This window comes from Belonocnema kinseyi, chromosome 3, assembly GCF_010883055.1.
Source record: "Belonocnema kinseyi isolate 2016_QV_RU_SX_M_011 chromosome 3, B_treatae_v1, whole genome shotgun sequence".
In the NCBI taxonomy this organism is placed as follows: domain Eukaryota; kingdom Metazoa; phylum Arthropoda; class Insecta; order Hymenoptera; family Cynipidae; genus Belonocnema; species Belonocnema kinseyi.
The window spans coordinates 80,538,027-80,561,137 of record NC_046659.1 but is presented as its reverse complement, the minus strand read 5'-3'; the positions used below and the strand labels follow the sequence as shown (position 1 = coordinate 80,561,137).

General features: G+C 27.5%; 2 protein-coding genes across 3 annotated transcripts in view; one reads left to right on the top strand and one right to left on the bottom strand.

Moving 5' to 3' along the window:
- Nucleotides 1–19,500, bottom strand: part of LOC117168818 (armadillo repeat-containing protein 8-like) — a 22,048-nt gene extending 2,548 nt beyond the window's left edge. Inside the window, exons 1-8 of one of the 2 annotated variants that reach the window (XM_033354657.1) lie at nt 19,482–19,500; nt 18,875–19,034; nt 18,669–18,742; nt 15,345–15,795; nt 9,890–10,384; nt 7,187–7,478; nt 4,119–4,669; nt 864–1,030 (exon numbers count right to left, since the gene is read on the bottom strand). In XM_033354657.1, coding sequence (XP_033210548.1) covers nt 864–1,030; nt 4,119–4,669; nt 7,187–7,478; nt 9,890–10,384; nt 15,345–15,795; nt 18,669–18,742; nt 18,875–18,901 — 2,057 coding nt within the window. In that variant the 5' untranslated portion in view covers nt 18,902–19,034; nt 19,482–19,500. Of the gene's footprint in view, nt 1–863; nt 1,031–4,118; nt 4,670–7,186; nt 7,479–9,889; nt 10,385–15,344; nt 15,796–18,668; nt 18,743–18,874; nt 19,101–19,481 lie in introns of those variants that run through there. The other variant, XM_033354659.1, reaches the window with a different exon arrangement.
- Nucleotides 19,497–23,111, top strand: LOC117168820 (39S ribosomal protein L52, mitochondrial). Its single transcript, XM_033354662.1, has 4 exons — nt 19,497–19,772; nt 19,921–19,990; nt 22,683–22,815; nt 22,909–23,111. The coding sequence occupies exons 1-4, from the start codon at nt 19,733–19,735 to the stop codon at nt 23,059–23,061; spliced, it is 396 nt and encodes a 131-aa protein (XP_033210553.1). The 5' UTR covers nt 19,497–19,732; the 3' UTR covers nt 23,062–23,111.

Below are 23,111 nucleotides of genomic sequence, written 5' to 3'. Positions count from 1 at the left end.
AAGAAATGAATTTTGATTCAAATAGTTACATTTTCAAACAGGAAGGATGTTCCGGCCAAGGGAGAAAAAAAATATCAACCATATTGTTAAATAGTCAAACCAAAAAGAGGAATTCTCTAGAAAGCAGTTGAGTTTTCAACCAAAACGTTAAGTTTCAACAAAACTGTTGAATATTCAACACAAAAAGATGATTCACAGTTCAATTTTTAAGCCAGATAGTTGAATTTTAACCTAAGAATGATCAATTTACAACTAAAACTGTAATATTTGAATTTCTAGTTGGAAAAATGGATTTGCAACCAAAAATAAATCAACTAATTTTCAAAAAAATAGTTAAATTTTCAATTATAAAGATGGATCATCAACTTATAAAATGAATTTTTAATAAAGTAGTTCAACTTTCAACCAAGTATTTAAATTTTTAATCAAGAGGATTAATTTTCCAAACAAAAAATGAATTTACAACAAAATACATGATTTTCCTACTATATTGTTAGATTTTCAAATAAAAAAAGATTAATTCTCAATCAAAAATTTAATATTTGATATTTTAAACAAAAATATCAAGTTTCGGCCAAAAATGTATTTAATTTATTTTTAACACTTCCACATGTAGTATGGCGTAGTTTTTGAATGACCTCTATAAAATTAAAAATTTTTTTTTATTTATAATGATATTATTTTGATATGATTTGAAATAAGTGCGACAAAAAGAAGTTTGAGCAATTCTTTAAAAAAAACTCCATAACTTTTCAAGGTCTTCCTGGTTTTGTAGCAACCCTGTTAATACTATATTTCAGAATTTGGACGTGTTTACATACTGCTAAACATAATTTTAACATTGAAAATTCATTTCGACTTACTTATCGAAGAGCTGCGAGTCCTTCGTGTGACGTAGCTGTTGCAAAATTCGATAAAGTCCTAAGTCTCGTAAACGAGCCTGCCTTTGTGCAGCACCAGGTTCCTCTTTCCACACCAGGTTGCAAACACAAAATATCGCCGCAACCTGCAGTTTCACGTTACTGTGCATCTTTAAGATAAAAAATAAAATTCAGAATAAATAGATATTTAAATTCCTCCTTACGAGTCTGGCACAGACTTTTAAACAAATTGGAATAGTGACTAATTTAAGCTAAAAAGTGACTGTAATGTAAATACATGTATCTACTAAAAAATTTCGATTCCATTAACAATTTAGTTTTTCGACTAGAGCTTAGGATTACATACTATTGCTGAATTTGGTGGTGAAACCCAAGTTCATAATTGCTAGACTAAATTTTTAAAAAGTTGAATCAATATATGTAAAACGCTTTTAATTCCTAACTTCAAGTAAAAATATTGGAATTTCAGCCAAATTACAATAGTTACATTTTCAAAGAAAGAGGTCAGCTTTAACTAAAATGATGAATCTTCAAGAACAAATTATTTTTCAACAAAATAGTTCAACTTTCATCCAGGTAGTTGAATTTTCAACCAAAAAAGATGAATTCTCGACGAAAAATGTAACAATATATTTATTTCAACCAAAAAAGAAGAATATTCAACAATCTAATTGAATCCTCAACAAGAAAATATTTTAAATATTAAATCAGTTTTATTTTTACCCAAAAAATATTAAATTTTTACAAAAAGAGATTAGTTTTCTACAAAAAGGCAAATTTATTAACAAAAACATTATTTTTTAATGAGGAAGATCAATTGTCTATAAAAAGACGAGTTTTCAATAAAATAATGCATTTTCAACTAAAAAAGATGAATTTTCTACCAAGAAAATTAATTTTCAACCAAACAAGACGAATTTTTAACAACGCACATGAATTTTCAGCCAAATAGTTGAAGTTTCCACTAGAAAAAGATTAATTTTCACCAACAAAAAAACACAAACTTATTAACTGAAATTATGACTATAAAAAATTAATGAAGAAAAAACAGTTACATCCTTAACCAAAAACCGATTATTAATTGCCAACCAAGCAGTTGTATTTATAACCAAAAAAAGATAAAAAATTTATTAGGCAAGAGATAAATTTTCTGCAAGAAGGTTAATTTTCTGCTAAAAAGACCAATTTTCAAGCGAATACATGAATTTTCATAGCTGAAGTTTTAACTAAAAAGATTCATTTTTTAATAAGAAAACAAATTTTTAACTAAAACTATGCATTATCAACCATAAAAAACTAATTTCTAATAAACCAGTTGAATCATTAACCAAAACTCGGATGTTTTCGGAAACCTTTCATTTTTAATCCCGAAAAGGTTCATTATCAACAAAAAAGGTTATTTTTAACCAATACAACTAATTTTTCAAACTAATAGTTGCATTTTCAAAATTTGAAATATGAACTTTCTGCCAAAAGAGGTGAATTTTTAACCAAAAAAAAGTTTAGTTTTTAAGCTAAAAAGTAGAATTTTTCGGTTCAATTTTGAAGACAAACATGACTAAACATTCGGAACCAAAAATATAATAGTAGTCTTTTCAACGAAAAAGAATTAACTTTCAACAAAAAATAATTGCATTTGCTTATTTGGTGCTAATAATTCACTTTGAATTTAAGCAAAAAAGGAGAATTCTCTTGAAAATATGAGAAAAAATAAGAATTATTAAAAAAATAAGGATGTTTTGAAGTAACTAAAGTGACATTTTCCTTTAAAAAAGTGACTGAAAGGAACTTGAAGTAACTGTGTGGCAACCCTGTTTTTAACGATCAAAATTAACATTGAAATACGAAATTCTTATAAATTAAAAAAAAAACAAGAATCGAACGATCAAATTTGAACACACTCTTAAATGATAAAAAAAATGTATTGACTTGAAAAGGATGTTGAATGAGTACCGAAACTTTGGTTGATTTTTTCTACGTTTTTTTATTGTGATTTAAATAAAAAATAAAAAAGGGGATTTGGAGATTGCCTTCCTTTTCTTTCCTCTTTTATTTATTTTTTTTTCATTTGAATGGAGATATTTAAAGATGTACACTAGGTACAATCAATCTCAAAAGTTGCCTATCTTTAAAATGACTTATAAAAATCGACAAAAAAAGATCTATTATTAATTTCTGTAAATCTTGATGGAGGCTTCTAAGCACACTTCGGAACAAAATTATTCAGTTTAAAATTGTTTATTTAACCGCAGTTACTTAAAGGTTTACTTTTTCCTTTCTCTTCAGAGAAAAATTACAATTTTTATTTAATTCTAATGATTAAGGTCTATTTTATTCTTAGAATGATTCTCTACAATTCTATTTGGGTGTTTTACTATGATTGTTTATAACAATAATAACTGTACGATTTCTCAATTATTTTGTTGTTATAAAATCAACCCAAATAGAAATTTAGAGAATCCTTCAAAGAATAACATGAGGCCTTGATAATTAGGATTAAATAAAAATGGCAACTTTTCCCTGAAGAGAAATAAAAAACTAAATCTTGAAATAACTACTGTTAAATAAACAATTTTAACCAGAATTATTTTTTTCTAAAGTTTGCTTATAAATCATTTTAAGGATATGAAACTTTTGAGATTGATTGTACGCAGTGTACATTCTTAAGAGTGTTTAAATTCATGGTTTTTTCAATTTCCAAGAATTTCTTAGTTAAATGGATAGGATCTAAAATCCTGAGAACGCAATAAAAAACGACAAATAATTATGTAACTGAAGTTCAGAAAATTCAAATGAACGAAACATTTTTTTCCAGTTTTATTTCATCGAGAAATATTGTTCCAACTACACGGTGTGAAATTTTATGAGATTAATTCACGACACTGCTCCTTAATTTTATCAATCTTTGGCGCAAGAACTAAAATCTCGAAACCCTAGCTTTTAAAGCAACGGTCTCGAAATTACAGGCATCGGGTCACGCCCCTTTTCTCTCAGGTTCTCGAATTCTATGCTTTTAGATCACAGAGTCCGAGACTTTAAAAAATTTCTTTGAAAATTTCTCTCTCTCTCAACAATTAAAATAACGCATTCAAGGTTTATTTCGCAGTCTGTTATTTTAAATAGAAATTAAATCAATACTTTAGCGCAGTTTCTAATTTACAAAGCCATCAGTAAAAAATTTCGTTTATTTGAACGTTCAAAACTTCAAGCACGTGAAAATAATTATAATCTACGAACCATATAATCCATAAGTTTCTTGAGCACATCCTCGTTGGCCATAATGTGATCTCTTGCACGATCGCCATCAGCTACGTTAGCTAGAATACAGAGAGCTTGTTCCTTAACGTCGGCTGGATGCTCGGGATCCTCAAGAACAAGTATAACGGCTTGCATAACATGAGCCGCATGTTCTCCCATTATGCGGTCGATGTGTGCCTTCGTGGAGAGTAAATTTCTCAAAAGGCCTAGCGTTTTCATAAGCACTGCGAGCTCGGGATCAGCGAGGAGACGAAAAATTTGATCGGTCCCTAAACAAGAAAGTATTTGGGACTTGACCCTTTGCTCTGCTTGGAAGGCTACATTCATCAAGGCCCAGATTCCATTGAGACGTAAGGCAGGATCCGGGCGTTTCGTGAGGGAACAGAGAAGCTCGACTCCTCCCGATTCAAGAATCGGTTCTTTGCTTGGGCTGAATTCGAGCAAGAGATTGCATAAGGTACTAGAAGCAACCGTCAGCAAGTCTTCCTCGCCTTCTCCTCTACCTGAAATCCGACTGGTAGTTGGCACAACTATTTCCGGGTGATTATTGAATTGTGAAGAAAATTTTCTGTGATAATAATAACAGGGTGGCGATTTAGCGGACATTTTCAAATTCCCGGTCAACTTTTTCAATTTTCCCGGTCAACTAAAAGTAACACATGCATACTTGTCGCAAAACGCAAACATTTATTTCAAATCATAACGTTCATTCTAAACATTCTTTAACACAACAGAGCACAACAATTGCAAAATAAACGAATTTTCAAATAAAATGGTGAATCTTTAACTGGAATAGTGGAATTTTAAGGGGTCATTCTAGTAACTACCTCAGAAAAAAAGCTTTTTTTGTGAATTTTGTATGACATTATTGATAAAGATATTGATGTAGGATTCGTTAGGCTTATTAAATGCACTCTTAAAATAAATTTAGGAAAAAAATTATTTATTTTATACACTTTTTATACACAAAAACGTGACTCAAACGCAATGAACTGTGCAATCGGAAACAAACAAATAAAAAAGGTTTTAGAATAAGGATGACAATGGCTATGTCCCCTATAAAATTTATTATAAAATGTTGATTTTTACAATATTTAAAAAAAACTGTGAAAAAACGATTTTTGTTTGTTTTTGACCATCATTTTGTTATTTTTTCTCGCATATTAGAAAATGTATAGGGGACATAGCCATTGTCATACTTAACTAACATTTTTTTTTATTTTTCCATTTAAGAAGGCCCACATTCGAGATTTTTTCAACAAGCCGGGCCTACCTACTTTTCAAGGCGTTGCGTTTAACTGACGTTTTTGTGTATAAAATGATGAACACTTAACTGAAAAACTTGAATTAAAAAAAAACGATGAATTTTTAAACAAAAAGATTAATTTTCTATAAAAAAATATAATTTTTCAGCGAAATACACGAATTTTAACGAAATAGTTCAATTTTCTATCAAAGGAGAACAATTTGAAACCAAAGAGTTGAAGTTTTAACTAGAAAAAAATCGAATTTGAATAGAAAATTAATCCTATACTGGAATTGTTGAATTCTTAACAAACAAAAAAATGAGTTTTTAATTAAAACAATGAATCTTCAACTGCAATATTCGAACTTCCAATACAAAAAAAATTGTACTAAAAAAGACAAATTGTCAATCAAAACATAAATAATTGACTTAATTTAAGTCAGCCAACTAAAATTATATAATATTCAAGTGGAATAGTATTTTCATTTTCATTTTAAGAAAAATAAATTTCAACCAAAAAATAAACAAAATTTTCAATAAAATAGTTAAATTTCCAGTAAAAAATTCCATTTTTCAATGAAAGAAATGAATTTTTAATTAAAATGATGAATCTTCAAACAAAAAAAATTATTTTCAATAAAGGAGTTTTTTCAACCAAGTAAACTTATTTCTAACCTAAAAGATGGGTATTTAACTGGAATGCATGGATTTTCAAGCAAAAAGGAGAATTTTTAAACAATGAAATTAACTTTTAAAGAAAAAAATTATTTTATACCAAATTGTTAAATTTTTAACTAAAAAAAGCCAATTTTCAAATAAAAGTGAAACGGTTAACTTTTCGTTAAAAAAAAAATAATTTTCAACTAAACTGGTAAATTGTCAACTAAAATGATGATCTTTAACTACAATGGTTAAACTTTATACCTACCAAAAAATGAATTTTCAACCACTAAGGTTAATTTTCTACACATATAAACGAATTTTCAACAAAAGATATGAATTTTAAGAAAAAAATTTTAATTTTTAAATAAAAAAAATATATATTCAGTAAAAAATTCCTTTTCATGAAAAAACAACAAGTTTTCAAGAAAATAGCTCATTTTTCAACCAAAGAAATGAATTGTTAATCAAAATGATGAATCTTCAATAAAAAAAATTAATTTCCAACGAAGTAGTTTATTTTTCAACCAAGTAAATTTATTTCTAACCTAAAATATGAATTTTCATTGAAATGATGAACATTCAACTGGAATAGTACTTGGATTTTCAACCAAAAAAAAAATCAATTTCTAAAATAAAATACGAGTTTAGCTTTTAACCGCAACTAGTTGAATTTTCAAAAAAAAGGTCAATTCCTAACGAAAAATGTAAAAAAATGTATATTATAATTCAGAAATCATTCCTATTCGAAATAATACTTCTACCCTAACAACTACTTGAAGTACTTTCTTTTTAAAATCTTTGGAAGCAAGCAATTTTAAAATATGACAAATTCTGACTTGGAACAGGGATTTCTTAAATTCATTTCTTCTAAATTCGAATTATATATATATTTTTTAAATTCCCGTTCCATCTAAAAAGTTACTTGTTCTAAGTGAAATTATATTTCTATAGACACCAAAACTCTCTGGCAAAAAAAAAAACTATACTTTAAAATACTTTAAAATTACTAAACTAATGAAAACTTGAATTTGGTTACGATCAGAAAAAAATGCCCGGTTTTTTAATTCAACTCCCGGTCGTTTCCGGGTTACCGGTCAAGTCGCCACCCTGAATAAGGTTTAATTTAATTTATATTTACCTTCTAATCCTTTATCTGCACCATGCAACAACTGCATCAAGGGTCTCCAAACCGCATGGTCCTGAAAAGTGGTGCGGAGTTGTTGAACACTTCTCGATAAAGAATGTAAACACCTGACTGCGGCTAAACGAACTCGAGGACCGCCAGGATCTTGCAAGCCAGACACTACGTGTTCCATCAGACTTTGGGTTTCGATAATTCGCTTGCGAATATCCTCGTCGTTTGCTCCCAAGGATGCGAATGCCCTGAAGGCGGCTTGTCGCATGTCTTGGGATAAAGTCGCATCTTGAACCTAATAATTAAAATAACTTTTTTTTTTAATCTGATGAGTGTATAATAATATAATATAATGGAATTTACAACAGGGGAGCCGCAAAATTTTACTTTGAAAATTCGCGGATTTTTTCCTGACCAATTTTTCATTTTCCTTGACCATTAATATTTAAAGACAAATTAATATTCAAAATCTTGTAACATTTTTAAAATATAATCTTTTATAAACGGGATATTAAAATTTCAGATTTATTTATATGAACGAAAAAAGATAACGTCACTACCATAAAAGATGAATGTTCAATTGAAAAGGACGAACTTTAAATAAAAAATTTAAATGTTCGACGAAAAAAGATGACTTTTTTCAACAAAATAGTTTAATTTTCAACCAAATTGTTGAATGTTCAACAAAAAATATGATTTATGAACAAATTGAAACATATTGTTGATTTTTTAACCAACAAATATGAATTTTCAAAAATAATTAAATGTTTTAGAAAAGAACTGAATAAAAAAAATAATGAATTTTTAGTTTAAAAGGACGAACTCAAAAAACAGTTGACTTTTCGATGAAAAATATGACTTTTGAACAAAAGCATCAATCAACCGAACAAAACAAAAAAATAAACATCAACCAAAAACAGTTAAATTTTCAACAAAAAGATGAATTCTTAAAGAAAAACATAATAGTTGATATTTCAAGCAAAAACAAATCTACAACAAAATAGTTATAATTTTCAATCAGAGTTGACGTTTCCTGAAAATAATTAATTATCAACAAAACGGTTGATCTTTTAACTAAATATTTTAATTTTCAATCAACAAACATGAATTTTTAACCGAGAAGATTAATTTTCTACCAAAAAAGACAAATTTTCAACAAAATACATAAATTTAATAAATTAATTCAATAAGACAATCAAATTTCCCCCCAGAGACACATTTTCAACGAAGAAGGTGATTTTTTTTAAAAAAACAGTTACATTTTCAAATCATAAATATTAATTTTATATCAAAAAGATCAATTTTTAACAAATTGGCTTTTTTTCAACTAGAAATAAATATTGAACTAAAATAATGAATCTTGAAAAAAAATTTTAACAGCAGTTCAACGGATTTTCGACAAACAAATATTTTTCAGTCAAGAAAGAAAAAAAGTTCATATCAGCTGTTGAATTTATAAGCCATAAGGCGATTTTTCTGTTAAAAAATTGAACTTCCAACTAAAAAATATGAATCTCCCAAAAAATGGAAAAGTCTTTGTACTTATCTCACATTTATGCAATTTAAACAAAATTAAAGGTCAAGGCATCGATAACTGTAATTTGGTGATTGTGAATACTCTTTTGTTAAAACCCCTTCGGCTTTAACGAACACATTTTGATAAAAACGAAAAATATTTTTCACGCTCAAACTTGCAGATTTTTAATGTTAGTTTTCAAAGTTAAAACCAGAACTACGCATCCTAGGAAAAAATTATTCATAACAAATTTTTGGCTCTTTTTTAAGTGACCAACTTTGGGTATTTTTTTTTTTCGTCGCTTATGTCGCTTGTTCAAAAATTGTATTTTTTTCTATAGTTTTTTTAGTAAAAAGTGATTAATAAAAAATTTGCAGTTTTTTTTGGGAGTGCAAATTTTCTCTTTTCATCTTTTTTCGTATATCGCAGAGTAGACTGCAAAATGGAATTTTTAATTATTTGTTGGGCGATCAAAATTTAAATTTTCGATTTTTTAAAGACAATTTAAAAAGCTGTTACGATAATCTGGTAGGGCTTTAAAAAAAACGTTTTTCTTCATGACACGAATTTTCAACTAAAATAATAATTCTTCAACTGGAATAGTTCAATTTTCAGTTTAAAAAATTAATTTTTAACAGAAAAAAACGCTTTTTTCGGGGTTTCCCGGTCAAGCGACAGTTATTTAAAGTGTGTTGTATAGAATCTCCCGGACTTTGACATAATTTTCTTTTTCCAATATCCCTGATTTTTCCTGACCTACGTTCACTACTTTGGGCCGAAAAAGAACCCTAAAATAATTAGATTAATTGGTAAAATCACTGAAAAATTTGTTTGGTGGCATGACGAAAAAACAAAAATTTCAAAAAAGTTTTTCGGTGAGTCGATTGAAAATGTACAAATTTTAAAAACTTTTTATGCATATAAAATTTTTTAAAACATTTTTTTAGGTATGATTTATGGAAGTAGAGAAGTCTAGATTTAAAAAATTAAGAAAACAATTTTTTCGTCCAAGTGTAATATTTCAAAAAACGACGAAATATGCACTTTTTTTATTTCTACCTAAAGTTGTGTAAAAATATATTTTAAAGTTAAAATAAATTTTTTTTCTACTTTTTACAAGGCCTTATTTCATTAAAAAGATCATAAAAAAAAAGCGAAAAACATCCAGCCTGTCATAATATAAAACTAACCTGTGGATGCGGCCTCAGAAATTCAGCCAAGGTGGGTATAAGGTGATTACTAATGGAAGCCAAACGCTGCAAGTCAGTATCGACTTCCGTAAGATAAGCTAATGTCTCCGCAGCCGCTACTCTTTCCCTGGGAGGTCTATCTCGATGACAAAGCCTGACGAGGCAAGGCAAAGTTCGATAAACGACCCTCGGATCCGTCGAGGAGAGAGCTCCAGCTCTGTGCATATAAGCCACGCATCGAGCAGCTTCGAGTTGAACTAGTGAACTTTTCTCGCGTCCCATCAGCAGTCCTAGGACCGCAGGTACGAGTCTGCCCTGAGGTGTATTGTTGGTCGAGGCAGCAGCGACCATGGCCGAGACTGCGTGATTTTGGTAACACATATTAGCCAGACAGGCCAATGCTGGAAGCTGAACTTCAGATAACGCGGAATCCAACTGAACCGCTAGTGTCTCGACAGCACCTCCTTTCGACAATGCATTTTGCTCCTCAGCAGTCTGGAAATAAGACAAATTTAATTACTACTCATTCCACTGATGATTTATAATCACGAGCTTTAATAATAATTATACACTATATGGCAGTTTCAGAGGATCTATCTCTAGTAGCAGTATTTGACAGTAACGCGCTACCAGAAAAGTTACTTTTTTTAGTAACGGCAACGCGTTTTTTTTAAAAAAGAGTAACGGTAACGTGTTACAATTTTCTGGTAACGGAAATGCAAAGTAATGCACGTTACCAGTAGTTACTTCATAAAATGTTTGAATACGTTTAGCATTATATTAAATGTTTAAATATCAAGAAAACGAATTAGATGATGTATTTTCTTACTTCCTTGGGCACATTTCCCTATCTAAAGAAATTACGCATCCGGTACGATACGGGATTACCGAGCAGTGCTTCTGTTTAGCGACTGTTCAGTAGGGTGGTCCAAAAATTAAATATATTTTAAAATTTTTTATAAATATCGGCCGAAGATTTGTTCGAATTCACACAAAAAGAAATCCATTGAAAAATTATATTCAGAGGTACCACAAGCTCCATATGAAGTTTAAAACGTATTTCTCATAAGAAAAAACACGTTTTTGTAAATTTTATTCTAAATCCATAAAATTATCTGAATCGAGTTGAAACTCAACATTTCTCTTCACAATTACCAATTAGACCGTTGCTGCCTTTCTGACACCTCACCGAAGTCTCTCAGTAACTTATTCAAGAGAAAGTTGTATTCAATATTATCCGTGCAGAAAATTTAAAGCATACTTCAAATATCTGTTTTATCTCAGAAAAATATATTCGCAAACAAAAGAGATTATTTAAAATATAGTTTTCACTAATGTTTATTCATGATTTTTTAAAATAACTTAGACGGCGAAGCAGAGTTAAAGATTTTAGAAAAACCCAGAACTTTATAGCACTTATATAAGAGAAGAATGTTATAAGCAATATTAAATTGTTTAAACAACGTTTTGTTCAATTACATTAATTATTACCTCACTAAGTGAAAAAAGACAGACAGGTAAAAATTATCGAAAAAGTGCAAATATCAGGCATTAATATAGATGAAGATAGTGATGAAAAACAATCATTTGTTTAAACAATTATGAATAAAATATACAAAAACGTCTTTTTCCCTACGCTATTCATAAAAATGCGCAATAACAAAATTTCCAATGCATTATTGGACCACCCTGCTGTTTTGCACAGCCGGATTAATACTTTTAGATAAAAAACATCGCATGAGCGATGCAATTTTCGAAAAATTGGTAATATCGATGGAAATATAAAGTAAGTAAAGCCTTAAGTAGACTGCAACATTGCTTTATAAACTTCATAATAGTTTAAATAAAAGAGAGCTTATAGACAAATCCAGTATTTTTTAAATTACTTTACCTAACTGTAAATATATTTAATTTTATCAAAATTTTCAATGAAATGTACCAAATTCTTAAGATTCTTTTTGGACATTCAAATAATTCCCTCTTCCAAATCAGAATTCTATTCGAAAATTACCTGTTCCAAATCAACAGTGTCTACTCAAATATTGGAAAAATATTCTCTGACAATTTCAGGTTTTTCCAGGTATAATGATTATTTTTTAGTAATTGTTAAATAATAAATACAAGATATTCTTAAATATATTAAAACCATCGACTAATTAAATAATTAAACAATACTCAAAACATCATTTAACATTTCCTGAATTTGTTCCTAAAGTTCATGACTTTGAATAATAATTCAACCAAATTTTTATGATATCTTTTTATATTTAAAATTCTGTGCATATTTAGGTAAAATTAACGTCGGTACTATATTAAAACAAATTTGAACCGCTTCAAATTTCTTTTTTTATAGCAAAAATATTGCATTTTTAACAAGATGGATAATTCTTGAATAAAATAGTCGAATTTTCACCCAAAAAGATTATATTTCTACCACAAAAGACGATTTTTCAACAAAATAAGTGAATTCATAACGAAATTTTGGAATTTTCAACTAAAAAAATATATTTTTAACAAAATAATTTTATTTTAAATTTAAAAAAATCAACTTGTTTAATTTAAAATAAATAAAAATTGTTTAATTTTCAGTTTAAAAAATAGATTTTCCACACAAAAAACACAACTTTCCAACCAAAGTGATTAATTTTCAACTAAAATGATGAATCTTCTTCTGGAATAGATAAATTTCAAACCAAAAACATTAATTTTTAACTTAAAGAGTTTCACTTTGAACCAAGTAGTTTTTTTTCAACGAAAAAGATGAATTCCCAACCAAAACAGATCAATTATTAGCTAAACAGTTGATTTTTGAACTAAAAAATATAAGTTTTTAACCAAAAATGAAATTGTTTAATTTACAGTTTAAAAAATTAATTTTTCACACACAAAAATTCTAACCAAATAATTAATTTTCAACTAAAATTATGAACATTTAACTCGAATCAGATTCAAGGACCCTTACATTCTTTATATCACATATAAAGCTCTGTTTTTAATGAATAAAAAGCCGGTCATTTCTTGGGTTATCACGTTCAAGTTTAGTATATTAAATGATAGTTGCATGTGAGCAAATAAACTCATTAATATTAAGTATCTTAAATTATATTCTTACTTATTTAATTGTATTTTTATTGTGAAATAGGGAGTCCTTCATTCACGCACGTAATTTTTGCAAATTCGCAAAAACCTTCTCTTAAAGATTACCTTTTTAGTTAGAAATTTTATTATTTTGTTATTATAAACTTAACAATTTTCTTTAAAAGATCTGGTTTTGGGTTCCAGTCAAATGTTTTGTTAAAAATTCGTCTTTTTGGGTTCAAAAGTCAGCTCCTTTCGTAGAACATTAACATTAACTGTTTTATTGAAAATGTAAAAATCTTGTTAAAAAGTCATACTTTTTGGTTAAAAATTCGATTATTTAGCAGAAAACTTATCTTTTACCATTCTTATTTTGGTGTTGAAAAGTGAACTTAAATCTTTTTTGGATAAAAATTGAACTATTTTTTCTAAGGCTTTTTTTTATTTTAAAATTCACCTGCTTTAGCAGAAATTACATCTTTCTTGGATAAAAATGAAACTATTTGGTTGAAAATTTAACAATTTTGTTAAAGTCATATTTTTTGGTTGAAAATTATGTTTTCTTGAAATTTTAACAATTTCGTACAAAACTTACATTATTTCAAAATTTAAATTTTGGTGTTGAAAAACCAACTGAAATTTTTTCTGGGTGAAAGATCAGATTTAACAAAAAAATTTTTTTTTTATTAAAAACTGATCTGTTTTGATACAAATTTCAGCTTTCTTGGATAACAATGCAACTATTTTGTAGAAAATTCAACTATTTATTATAAAATCCATCCTTTTTTGTTAAAAAATCGTCTTTTTGGATCGAAAATTCAATTTTTTTTCGTAGAAACTTACTTTTTGTTAAAAATTCATATTTACATCTTGAAAAGTCAACTAGAATGTTTTTGGATGAAAATTCAACTTAAAGAAAAATAATAAAAATTCATCTGTTTTAAGAGAACTTCCATTTTTTTTTTGATAAAATGCAACTATTTGGTATAGAATCCGACACTTTTGTTAAAAGGTCACCCTTTTTGCTAAACAATTCCTCTTTTTGGATTGAAAATTAAATTTTTTTCTTATAAACTTAATTCTTGTATAAAAAATCATATTTTGACCGTGAAAGATCAAATGAAATCTTTTCTAACAGAAAATTCAACTTTTTTTTTAAATTAATGTTTTCGATTTGAAAAATCATCTATTTTAATAGAACTTCGATTTTATCATGAAAATGCAAGTTTAAGGTTAAAAATTCTTCTTCTTTGCTTAAGTATTCAACTACTTTGTTTGAAAGATTTGGTTGAATCACTTTCTTCAGATATCTCTTTTTTTCCCTTTATATTTTTAGTTGAAAATTCAAATACTTGGGTAAAAGTTAACCCAAATTGATAAAAATTATTATTTTTTTTTACTGAAGGCTTATGTTTTTGGTGGTTGAAAATTTAACTGTTTAATAGAAAAGCCTTTTTTTGGTTTCAAATTAATTTTTCAATTTAAAATGCAATTTTTCCATTTTTTTAAGATTGATCTTTTTTACGCGGGTAAAAATGCATCAGTTTCGCGTAAAATTAATTTTTTGCTGAAAAGTAATATTTTTGGTTAAAAAATTCAATTTTTGTAGAGAAAATTTTTCTTTTGGCTTCAAGGTTCAACAATTTAGATAAACTGCCACTTCTCTCTTGAGTAAAAAATCCTTATTTGTTGAAAATTCGTCTTTTTGGTTTAAAAATTCTTTTTCTTTCGTATAAATTTCATCTTTTTTAATTGAAATATAAACTATGCATGTTTCTTTGCTGACAATTGATATTTCTCTGTTGAAAATTCAAGTATAATGTTCAACATTTAATTATTTTGATGAAAATTCAAGTATTTTGTTAAAAAGCCATTTTTATATTAGAAAAACATTTCTTTGTTTAAAATAATTTAATAAATTTGAAAAATCTAAATTTGTATCTGAAATACTGTTTTATCCTGTTTACAAAAGATTTAATATGAAAAAATAGTTAAGGAAAATCAGGGAATTTTGAAAATGAAATTATCGGACACCCTCCTTAATTCTACTAGCAATAAATAGCAAAACATTTCAGGAAACTAAAAATCACGTACAGTAAGAAAGGAGGAGGTGGGGGGACATAGAGGACCTATAAACCGTTACGTAATTTAAGTACGGTCCCTAAAGTAGAGATCACTTTTATAAATTGACCAAAATTATTTAAATAATCAAAACTTGAGTTGTAATCCTATCAGAAGTATATCCCCCCTTTTTACAATTAAATTCCGCGCTATTTCTCGATAAAATCCCCACCCTGATTGCTGGGAAAAAAATGGTCAAATAGTTTGAATAGTGTGTTGAATCCGAGGCCTGAAATTTTGTACTGAAAAAAATTACCTTGCAAGCTGTCGTCAGAATAGTAGCGATGCAAACTTGAGACGTAACAGATCGACTCGCCAGTGAGAGAAGTCGAGGCACAAGGGCAGGATTTTGATAAATCGTGTGAACGGGAGCTGCCGAGTGTTGGAAAACAGTGCGTAAACACCGCAAACATGCTTCAATTAATAAATCACTGACTCTTGCTTTTCCATCAGCAGGAGAATCTGGGACAGTGGTAGTGAGTAGCACTTGTAAAATTAAGGGCACGACTCCAAGGTCAATCAAGGCCAGAACATGTTGATCCGTTCCTTTTGCCAAAGAACCCAGCGTCACTGCAGACTCGAGGCGAATTCGGTCACTTATAGTACCGGAAGTGTCTCCCAAAAGCTGCAACAATCGAGGAACAACACCCTGGGCAATCACTGAACCCTTCTGCCGATTACTGCCAATCACAGAATTTTTCAGGCACCTGTTACAATTAAAAAACAAGAATCCAGGGTTACATATTTATATTTTAAATAATTTGAATAAAACAACTTTGAATTTAATTTTTTTAATTCTAAATTTATTATTTTCGGAGCTGCCACAGCCAAATTTGCTTGAAAAAAGTAAAAAATTACCTAGTTAAACGGAAAAAGTGACTAATTTCTAACTCAAATATTAAAAAATTTCTTGAATTCAGCAAGTTTGAGATGTGTTTAGAAAAATTCAACAGAACTAAAAAAACGCAAAAGAATTTAAAAGAATTCAGGATAAATGAACAATAATGCAAAGGGAATTTGAAATAAATTCAAATGAATTGAAGAAAATGAAAATCTTCAAATATTTGAAACCCTATGCAATCTAAATTTTTTAAGTCCATAAAATAATTAAACTCCTTTCAAATCTCATATTTCAAATCCTTTAAATTCTATTGAAATCTCTTGAAATCTTTTAAACCTCTTGAAAATGCCTTGCAATAATGGTAAATTCCCTAAAATTGGTAAAATTCTTTTAAATCCCATGAAGTTATCGAATTCAATTGAAAATTCCAATGAAATTGCTCAATATGTTCTAAAATTCTAGGAAAAAATCCTTAAAATCATTCAAATCCTTGAAAATTTATTGACAATTTTTTAATATTCCGAAAATTTCTTGAATCATTATAAAATAACTTAAAATATTTGAAATTCTTTGAAATCCCTTGAAACTTTTTAAACCACTTAAAAATTTATTCTAATTTTTTGAAATACCTTAAAATAGGTCAAACCTTTTAGAATCACTTCAAATTATTCAAAATCTATTTAAAGTACTCTAATATATTTTTAATACTTTGAAATCTTGTGAAATCCTATGAAATTTTGTTAGAGAATTCCTTTTTTTTTCTAATACTCTAAAGTCTATAAAATAGACTGTAATACATTCAATTTATTGAAAACTATATTAAAATCCTTGAAATTTTTGAAAATACCCTGCAACATTTTAAAATCCCTTGACATTTTTAAAAATCTTCAAAATTCCTTGGAATTGTTTAAATACTCTAAAATCTTTCAAATCCTTTAGAATCACTTCAAATTATTTCAAATTTATTTCAAATACCCTGAGATATTTTTAAAACTTTCAAATCTTTTCAAATTTTGTCAGAAAATTCCTGAGAGTTTTTTAAATACCCTGAAATCTGTAAAGTAGACTTAATACATTCAAATTATTGAAATATATTTAAAATCCCTTGGAATTTTCGAAAATACCCTAAAATATTCTGAAATCATTTGGCATTTTTCAAAAATATTGAAAATTCCTTTTAATTTTTAAAAATACACTAAAACCTTTCAAATCCTTTAAAATCACTTTAAATTATTCGAAGTCTATTTAAAATACTCTTAGAAATTTGTTATACTTTGAAATCCTTTGAAATTTTTTTAGAATATTCCTTGGATTTTTTTTCCTAATACTCCAAAGTCTATAAAATAGACTGTATAATACATTCATTTTATTGAAAACTATTTTAAAATCCTTGAAATTTTTGAAAATACCCTACAATATTTTGAAATCCCTTAACATTTTTCAAATATCTATAAAAATCCTGCCAAATTTTACAAACAACCTAAAATCTTTCAAATCCTTTAGAATCACTTGAAATTAAGTTAAATCTATTTCATATTCTTTAGAATTAATTCAAGTTATTTGGCAGCTATTTAAAATACTCTAAGATATTTTTAATACTTTGTAATACTTTTAAATGTTCTTAGAAAATTCCTTGGATTGTTTTTAAATACTCCAAATTCTGTCAAATAGACTGTATAATAGACTGTAAAATAGACTGTAAAATAGACCTTTAAATTATTTAAATCTATTAAAAATCCCTTGGATTTTTTTTATATAACTTGAAATATTTTGAAATCCCTTGACACTTTTTAAAGATCTTGAAAATTCCTTGGAATTTTTAAAAATACACTAAAAGCTTTCAAATCCTTTAGAATCACTTCAAATTTTTTGAAATCTATTAAAAATACCCGACGATATTTTTAAGACTTTGAAACCCTTTGAAATTTTGTTAGAAAATTCCTGTCAGAAATCTTAAAATCAATTCAAATGCTTTGAAATCTATTTAAAATACCCTAAGATATTTTAAATACTTTGAAATATTTTGAAATCCTTTGAAATTTGGTGAGAATATTCCTTGGAATTTTAAAAAACACCCTAAAACTTTAGAAATCCTTACAAATTATTGAAATCTATTTTTAACAATTCTTGGAATCTTTTCAAATATCCTAAAATATTTCAAAATAATTAAGGAAAGTGCAGAAATACGTATAGATCTGAATTCAACAGTGGCTGAATTCATATCAATTCAATCAAAAGTGATTTGAGAAAAACAGTGACTAACAGAAATTCCCTGACTTTTGCCATTTTTTTTCTAAAGTCCTAACTTTTCCCTGATTTCCAAGTTTCCCCTCACCTGCCATATAGCTACTACATCCATGGAGCTTTATTATTTCAAACAAGTTTATTTAAATTTTAGTTTTCAAGTTAGAAATTAAACGTAAACTCTACAATCTCGATAATAAGAGTGGACAACATTCACAATATTCATGTTATTACACTTTTAATTGATCAATTTAACTATATACATAGTCTTTCAAAAAGTAATTGCACAATTGTCTATAAATAACTGGTAAACTAAAATCTAAAATAGAGCATTTAAACCTGAAAAACTACGGTTCTCGGTATTTTTGTGTCAAATAAAAACAGGTGAAGGAACTCAAAAGATCAATAAAAAGAGTAATGAATGAGAATGAATTTGAGGAAAAATTCTGAGCGGGTTCGAAAATATTTTGAGGTTATGTTTACTAAGGAACTTACACAAGGGCGTCTAGACACTTTTGCGGATCGAGGGAGTAGAGTTCATCGATGTAGCTTCTTGAACTTTCCACGTCCTGCAAAAAGTAATAGGAGAATTGATGAATGTCTCTTCATTTTTCGAAAATAAGGACGATCTTGTATATATGTCGATGGTGCTAGGCCGGTTACGATTAGCAAGCTCGTGGCAAGGCATTATAGCAACTTACCATAAACGGCTGCATCACCGAGACCATGGTTTTCCTATTCTTTTTCACATAAATATCGCCTTCTTTTATAACACGGAGTAGTTTTGCGAAAAGGTTTTTACGACGAACTCCGATCTCCGACACTCTTTGATTATTACGATTGACACCATTGACACTACTACTGTGAACAGTTCGAACGTTTTACATGTGTGGTCATACAGTACAGTTCATGTTTATTACTATACAGTATACTGCACTGCCCGATCTACAATACCATTACAATACCAGACAATACTACAATTTACTACGTTGTCGGCAGAACTTTTGATTGGTTGACGATAATATTGCTTTCACACTTACCGGGAATTATTCGAATTATTTATTTTCAAGAGGTTGCAGAAACAAAATTATATTTAATTTGGTATCAAATTGATCAAATCATTTAGGAATGTACAATTAAGCATTTTTGGCAAAATATTACTTGGTTTTCGTTTTTGGAGCATAGACCATACTTTTTTTTTTTAATAAATTGAATTAAAATTTAATAAGTAGAATTGGAAATAATTTTATAATGATCTCCCAAATGGATGTATATAATACATTTAGATAGAAATCAGTAAAATCTTACCTTGTTTCTTTTGATACGTACTCGCGTCAACGTGCGCTTGGAGCTTGGGTTTGATCAGCTTATTGAGGATTGAGCAGTGACCTAACCTTAAAAAATTACGCTTAATGTAATTTCAAGTCAGCTCTTTCTAAATTTGTCATTTTCTATAACTGAAGTGCTTACCATCTATAATGAATACTCATTTGGTTCAGAACTAGAAGAGTACTCAATAATTCATCAACTAGGTTTTAAAATACTTTTTCTGGGCGAAAATGGCACTTTGTAAAAATATCCTATTCTTTGCCCAGCCAGGTTAGTTTGCATACTTTTAGTTAAGAAATTTACAACACTTTATTTTGATGAAATGTACCATCTTTCATCGACCCTTCACTTATGTTTTGTTGGAAATTTTAAAGTGGGGTCTAAATATTTTAGTTTAGAAAGTTTTTTTTCTCTACAGAATTCAGAGTGATAGTACATGGATTTAAAACCTCTTCTTCGGTATCTATTGATCAGTATTGGAGAATGCAGTAAGTAAACGTTTTCTTTGAAAATTCAGTATTTATGGTTGCTACAGGTCTGGAAATTTCAGAAAAGCAAGGAATTTTTAACTGGTCAGGGAATGTCAGGAGTCAGGGAATTTTCGATAAACAGAAGTTGAATTTAATTTAATTATCTTGTTCAAAATTATACTACTATGTTAAAAAGCCATTCTTTTTAATTGAAAATTCATCTATTTTTGTAAAAATTGCATCTTTTTTATTGTTGAAAATCACAAATTTTGATTGAAAAGTAATCTATTGTGAATGAGGATTCAACTATTTTGTTGAAGATTCGTCATTTTTGGCCTAAAATAAAACTCTAATTCAGTAAAAATATTAACAATCACATTTTTTGTTGATAATTTTTGTTGTTGAAAATTAACAATTTATTAATTAAAAATTGACCTATTCTATGGTCAGTTGAAATTGTATGAAAAAGTAAAATATAAGAACTGTATTTTAAGTAAAAAAATAATCTTTCACTTGAAAATTTAACTGTTTGATTGAAAATTCAACTGTTTGATTGATAATTCTAAATTTTTGACTTAAAATGAAAATATTCTTTAGTTAAAATACTAACTATTACATTTTTTGTTTATAATTTTTGTTTTTGTTTGAAAATTCAAATAGTTTCTGGAAAGTTTATTCTAATTGTTTATTTATTTCTATTCTACTTTGTAAAACAAATTTTCTTTTTGCTGATTAATAATTTTAGTTAAAAAATCTATTTTTTAGTTCCAAATCTAACTATTTTGTTGAATTTTGTTTTAATCAATTTTTTTCAACTGGAAGTTGAACAATTCTATAATTGGATGAAAATATATGAAAAATGTATTTTAAGTTGAAAAAATATATTTTTTTGTGAAAATTCAAATGTTTTGTTGAAAATCCACCGTTTTTGGTTAAAGTCTAATGTTTTTTATTTTAAATTAAGTTCTATTTTATTTGAAGTATTAACTATTAAATTTTTGGCTGAAAGTGAAGCTGCATACTTTGTAAACATTTTTTTTTCTGTTTGATGATTAATCATTTTATTTGTTTTTGTTGTTGAAAATTTATTTTTTAATTGAAGATTGAACTATTCAATCTTCGGTTAAAAATTTGTCTATCTCTTTAAAAATGTAACTATCCTATTTTTGTTTGAAAATTTACCTTCTTTATTTGAAAATTCATGTATTATGTTGCGAATTTTACTTTTTTAATATCAAATTAAACTTCTTGGTTGAAAACTCATCTATTTGGTTGAAACTTTATTGTATTTAGTTGAAAATTACTTTTTTTTTACTGAAAATTTAACTATTCTCTTTTTGATTAAAAATCAATTTCTTTAGCTCAATATTCATTTTATTTCTACTAAAAATGTATTTCTCTAAATAAAAATGTAAGTTAATTCTATTTTTGTTCGAAAATTTATATTTTAAAGTTGGAAATTCATGTGTTTTGTTGAAAATTGGTATACTTTGGTATAAAATTTATCTTTTGGGTTGAATATACAATTATTTGTTTAAACCTGTTTTTAAATTGAATATAATTTTTTTTTAATCGTTGTTTTGGTTGAAATTCTAACTACGTTGTTGTAAATTCGTCCTTTTTTAGTTGACAATTTTTCAAACTGAAAATTTTTCTTTGTTCCATTTTTGCTTTGAAATTTTGTTTTAAGTGGAAAATATACTTATTTTGTTGAAAATTCGTATTGTTTGATATAATTCAACTGTTTTTTTCTTTTGAATTAAAACTCAAAATATTTTCTGTTGGAAATGTCAACTGTTACACTTATTGTTGATTATTCATTTTTTATTAAATATTCTTTACTTGGGTTGAAAATGAAACTATTTTGTTGAAAACTCCTTTTTTTTTGCTGAAAATTAAATGTTTTAACTGAAAATTTATTTTTTCCATTTTTGTTTGAAATTTATCTTTTTAAATTTATAACTCAACTATTTGGTTGAAAATTAATGTGTTATATTTATGTCTTACGTAATTTGTGGATGACCCGTTATAAAATTCAGTATGACTGTTGTCGCTAAAAGCAGTGATGTAATCGAGGCCTGGTCGCTTTCTTGTCGCACGAAAAATGGTTCTAGTTAACATTTAAAGAACCACTTATACAGTATAAAAAATTGAATTTTAAGATACAGCATAAAAAATCAATTATAAGACAGTATGGACCCACTTTACATCAGCAATACGTTATCAAAATATATTTCCCAAGTTATAAATTAACTCTGCTGACTGCATTCATTTGAAATCGCACAGATAATCTATGCTAAGGTCACAGAATTATTTGCCACTTAAATTTGTGGTTTTTAAAAGAAAATAAGATGACACGTATCTTACCGATTTTTCGAAAAATATTAATTAAATTTAATGAATTATTTTACAAATATTAGTATTTTTAATAAATGATTATCCACTGTAGTATGTTTTCCCCTACTCCAAATTTTGAACATTTTTGTTGCTTCAAATGAATATCAATGAATTCATAATAATTACCACACATTTCCAAAAACTTTGCAATAATTATTATTATTTGTTGTTAATTGTTTCATCCTTTAGTTACATTTTTTTAAATATCTACTTGAAAATTTGGTCACATTTACCAAATTTACGATTTGTTGTTAATCTTTTTGCATACATTTATTAATTTAATATTCTCAGAAAGTTAAATTCATTTTAACAGGAAAGGTTTGACTGCAAATCCAAATGCGTTTGGGCCACTCACGAATTTACCAGATTATTCGTTTAAAGACGGAAGACCAACACCTTATGGAGTAAACCAGAAAAGAAAGATTGTCAAAAATCGAGAATATGCAGTAAGCATTTAAAATATTTAATTCTGATATTACTACATTTTATATTAAAAGCATTGGTCTATTGTGCACATGTTAATAACCAATTTTTTTCAGGCGAAAATTGTAAGATTGGTGGGAGAAGTAGATTATGCTGTTGAAAGATATGACCGATTAATCAAAGAAAAACAAGAGGAACAGCGAAGAATTATCGACAGCAAATTGAAAGCAAAAGGCGAATTGCTATTAGCCCAAAAGAAAGATTCTTAGTTAATTTCCACCAATATTTGTATAAAGAATAAAAATTACGATTTAAATTA

What these genes read in the sequence shown, in the direction of transcription:
- LOC117168820 (XM_033354662.1), top strand. Translation starts at nt 19,733, where the DNA reads ATGGCACTTTGTAAAAATATCCTATTCTTTGCCCAGCCAG. An exon ending in CCTATTCTTTGCCCAGCCAG is followed by an intron (nt 19,773 to 19,920) that starts GTTAGTTTGCAT and finishes TTTTCTCTACAG; the next exon opens with AATTCAGAGTGATAGTACAT. An exon ending in GATCAGTATTGGAGAATGCA is followed by an intron (nt 19,991 to 22,682) that starts GTAAGTAAACGT and finishes TCATTTTAACAG; the next exon opens with GAAAGGTTTGACTGCAAATC.